Source organism: Bolinopsis microptera, chromosome 11 (assembly GCF_026151205.1).
Source record: "Bolinopsis microptera isolate Bmic1 chromosome 11, MBARI_Bmic_1.0, whole genome shotgun sequence".
Taxonomy (NCBI): Eukaryota; Metazoa; Ctenophora; class Tentaculata; order Lobata; family Bolinopsidae; genus Bolinopsis; species Bolinopsis microptera.
Genome location: NC_087082.1, coordinates 16,598,339 through 16,602,636, shown reverse-complemented (window position 1 = coordinate 16,602,636; position 4,298 = coordinate 16,598,339). Strand labels below are relative to the sequence as shown.

Here is a 4,298-nt window from a genome sequence, read left to right as displayed (position 1 = left end):
TATCTTTTTGTCCATAACACTAACTAAACTATAAACAAGTATGCCTACAATTCGACACTTCTCGTCTGATATTTTCAGAAATTTTAAATGATAGTGATTGGTAAACAAACTCCTTTCTAAAACTCCATGGTTACTATGGTTACTATGGTTAAAACACCCAATCACTTTCAGACACTCGCTGAATAACAAGTACGTTGAGTACAAGAACACCCTGATATACGGTAGGAACGCTCAAAGTGCGTGTGATGAGAGAACAATAGAACCCAACTGCTAAACCACACACCATCTGCAGGTACACTCTTTAAAATTAGTGTATTCTTTATAGACACATTTTTGTTGAAATATTAACGATAATCAGCGACAATTGTCCAGTTTAAGGATTAAATTTTTCAGGGAAAGGTGGACGTATTGGGATTTACCTCAGCAACTTCTTTGCGGGATTTTCCGGCAGGCCGAAGAAGCCTATTTATAAGCCAATGAGCTACTCTGCCATCAAGGGCCTCACCACTTTAACTGGTTAGTTATTTGCGCATGAGAAACTGTTTTAGTTTTGCTGTTTTGTTGATTCTTCAAATTGCAGTATATTTTGATTTCCCGATTTCTGAATTCTAACTCATACAATAAACATTTGAAATAATTTTAGAATTTTGTCTTTTATGATAACTTTTAAAATTCGAATCGGATTTCTTCGATCTTTTGTTTAAAAAAAATAGAACCAATTTTCAATAATAAGCTCGTATTAAAGAAGCCATCTTACACTTTGTATTCCAACTCCAGGGGTAACGTTTGCCAACTTTGGTCGCTGCGACGATGTGGCAATCAGTGATCTCCGTGAAAAAGGCGACTGTTTCCACCCGGTTAAACTGAGTGGAATGAAGTACTCCGGAGTGGACATGGAGTCCAACCTCCTCAACATGAACAACCCTCAGTTATCGTTAGTAAACTCAGCAGATTGCGTGGATATGCCCTGTGATGCTAAGAAGAAGATTATTATAACTGATATGGACGGGACTACTCTCGGCAAGGTTTGAACTACAGTGTAAAAGTTGTTTTACCGCCCTAAACGCTTATACGGACGCTTATTTCTCTCCTGACCCATATTTTTTAGTTTGTCCACCATATCCATATATTTGTGCTTTGGGTGAGCTTTATATTTTTTATGTTTTGTTGCTGTCATATAAGAAGAGACAGAACTGGAAGAAACAGAAATGGAAGAGACAGACCTGGAGGAGACAGAACTGGAGGAGACAGAACTGGAAGAAACAAAACTGAAAGGGACAGAACTGGAAGGGACTGGACTGGAGGAGACAGAACTGGAAGAGACAGAACTGTAAGGGACAGAACTAGAAGAGACAGAACTGGAGGAGACAGAACTGGAGGAGACAGAACTGGAAGAGACAGAACTGGAAGAGACAGAACTGGAAGGGACAGGACTGGAGGAGACAGAACTGGAAGAGACAGAACTGGAAGAGACAGAACTGTAAGGGACATAACTAGAAGGGACAGAACAGGAAGAGACAGAACTGGAAGAGACAGAACTGGAAGAGACAGAAATGGAAGAGACAGACCTGGAGGAGACAGAACTGGAAGAGACAGAACTGGAAGAGACAGAACTAGAAGAAACAGAAATGGAAGAGACAGAACTGGAAGAGATAGAACTGGAAGAGATAGAACTGGAAGAGACAGAACTGGAAGAGATAGAACTGGAAGAAACAGAACTGGAAGAGACAGAACTAGAAGAAACAGAAATGGAAGAGACAGAACTGGAAGAGATAAAACTGGAAGAGATAGAACTGGAAGAGACAGAACTAGAAGAAACAGAAATGGAAGAGACAGAACTGGAAGAGATAGAACTGGAAGAGATAGAACTGGAAGAGACAGAACTGGAAGAGATAGAACTGGAAGAGATAGAACTGGAAGAGATAGAACTGGAGGAGACAGAACTAGAAGGGACAGAACTGGAAGAGACAGAACAGGAAGAGACAGAACTGGAAGAGACAGAACTAGAAGAAACAGAAATGGAAGAGACAGAACTGGAAGGGACAGAACTAGAAGGGACAGAACTGGATGAGACAGAACTGGAGGAGACAGAACTGGAGGAGACAGAACTGGAGGAGACAGAACTAGAAGAGACAGAACTGGAAGAGACAGAACTGGAAGAGATAGAACTGGAAGAGACAGAACTGGAAGAGACAGAACTGGAAGAGATAGAACTGGAAGAGACAGAACTGGAGGAGACAGAACTGGAGGAGACAGAACTGGAAGAGACAGAACTGGAAGAGACAGAACTGGAAGAGACAGAACTGGAAGAGACAGAACTGGAGGAGACAGAACTGGAGGAGACAGAACTTGAGGAGACAGAACTGGAAGAGACAGAACAGGAAGAAACAGAACTAGAAGGGACAGAACTGGAAAATACAGAACTGGAAGAGAAAGAACTGAAGGAGACAGGACTGGAAGAGACAGAATTGGAAGAGACAGAACTGGAAGGGACAGAACTGGAGGAGACAGAACTGGAAGAGACAGAACTGGAGGAGACAGAACTGGAAGAGACAGAACTGGAAGAGACAGAACTGGAAGAGACAGAACTGGAAGTGACAGAACTGGAAAAGACAGAACTGGAAGGGACAGAACTGGAGGAGACAGGACTGGAAGAGACAGAACTGGAAAAGACAGAACTGAAAGGGACAGAACTGGAAGAGACAGAACTGGAGGAGACAGAACTGGAGGAGACAGAACTTGAGGAGACAGAACTGGAAGAGACAGAACAGGAAGAAACAGAACTAGAAGGGACAGAACTGGAAAATACAGAACTGGAAGAGAAAGAACTGAAGGAGACAGGACTGGAAGAGACAGAATTGGAAGAGACAGAACTGGAAGGGACAGAACTGGAGGAGACAGAACTGGAAGAGACAGAACTGGAAGAGACAGAACTGGAAGAGACAGAACTAGAAGAGACAGAACTGGAGGAGACAGAACTGGAAGAGACAGAACTGGAAGAGACAGAACTGGAAGGGACAGAACTGGAAGAGACAGAACTGGAGGAGACAGAACTGGAAGAGACAGAACTGGAAGGGACAAAACTGGAAGAGACAGAACTGGAAGAAACAGAACTGGAAGGGACAGAATTAGAAGGGACAGAACAGGAAGAGACATAACTGGAAGAGACAGAACTGGAAGAGACAGAACTAGAAGAGACAGAACTGGAGGAGACAGAACTGGAAGAGACAGAACTGGAAGAGACAGAACTGGAAGAGACAGAACTGGAGGAGACAGAACTGGAGGAGACAGAACTGGAGGAGACAGAACTGGAAGAGACAGAACTGGAAGAGACAGAACTGGAAGAGACAGAACTAGAAGAGACAGAACTGGAGGAGACAGAACTGGGAGAGACAGAACTGGAAGGGACAGAACTGGAAGAGACAGAACTGGAAGGGACAGAACTGGAGGAGACAGAACTGGAAGAGACAGAACTGGAAGAGACAGAACTGGAAGAGACAGAACTGGAAGGGACAGAATTAGAAGGGACAGAACAGGAAGAGACATAACTGGAAGAGACAGAACTGGAAGAGACAGAACTAGAAGAGACAGAACTGGAGGAGACAGAACTGGAAGAGACAGAACTGGAAGAGACAGAACTGGAAGGGACAGAACTGGAAGAGACAGAACTGGAGGAGACAGAACTGGAGGAGACAGAACTGGAAGAGACAGAACTGGAAGAGACAGAACTGGAGGAGACAGAACTGAAAGAGACAGAACTGGAAGAGACAGAACTGGAGGAGACAGAACTGGAGGAGACAGAACTGGAAGAGACAGAACTGGAAGAGACAGAACTGGAAGAGACAGAACTGGAAGAGACAGAACTGGAGGAGACAGAACTGGAGGAGACAGAACTTGAGGAGACAGAACTGGAAGAGACAGAACAGGAAGAAACAGAACTAGAAGGGACAGAACTGGAAAATACAGAACTGGAAGAGAAAGAACTGAAGGAGACAGGACTGGAAGAGACAGAATTGGAAGAGACAGAACTGGAAGGGACAGAACTGGAGGAGACAGAACTGGAAGAGACAGAACTGGAAGAGACAGAACTGGAAGAGACAGAACTAGAAGAGACAGAACTGGAGGAGACAGAACTGGGAGAGACAGAACTGGAAGGGACAGAACTGGAAGAGACAGAACTGGAAAAGACAGAACTGAAAGGGACAGAACTGGAAGAGACAGAACTGGAAGAGACAGAACTGGAAGAGACAGAACTGGAAGGGACAGAACTAGAAGGGACAGAACAGGAAGAGACATAA

General features: G+C 44.0%; 1 protein-coding gene across 1 annotated transcript; it reads left to right on the top strand.

Moving 5' to 3' along the window:
* The first annotated feature begins 1,553 nt into the window (after positions 1-1,553).
* On the top strand, positions 1,554-4,298 carry LOC134823684 (uncharacterized). Its single transcript, XM_063835218.1, has 3 exons — positions 1,554-2,594; positions 3,003-3,123; positions 3,667-4,298. The coding sequence occupies exons 1-3, from the start codon at positions 1,554-1,556 to the stop codon at positions 4,296-4,298; spliced, it is 1,794 nt and encodes a 597-aa protein (XP_063691288.1).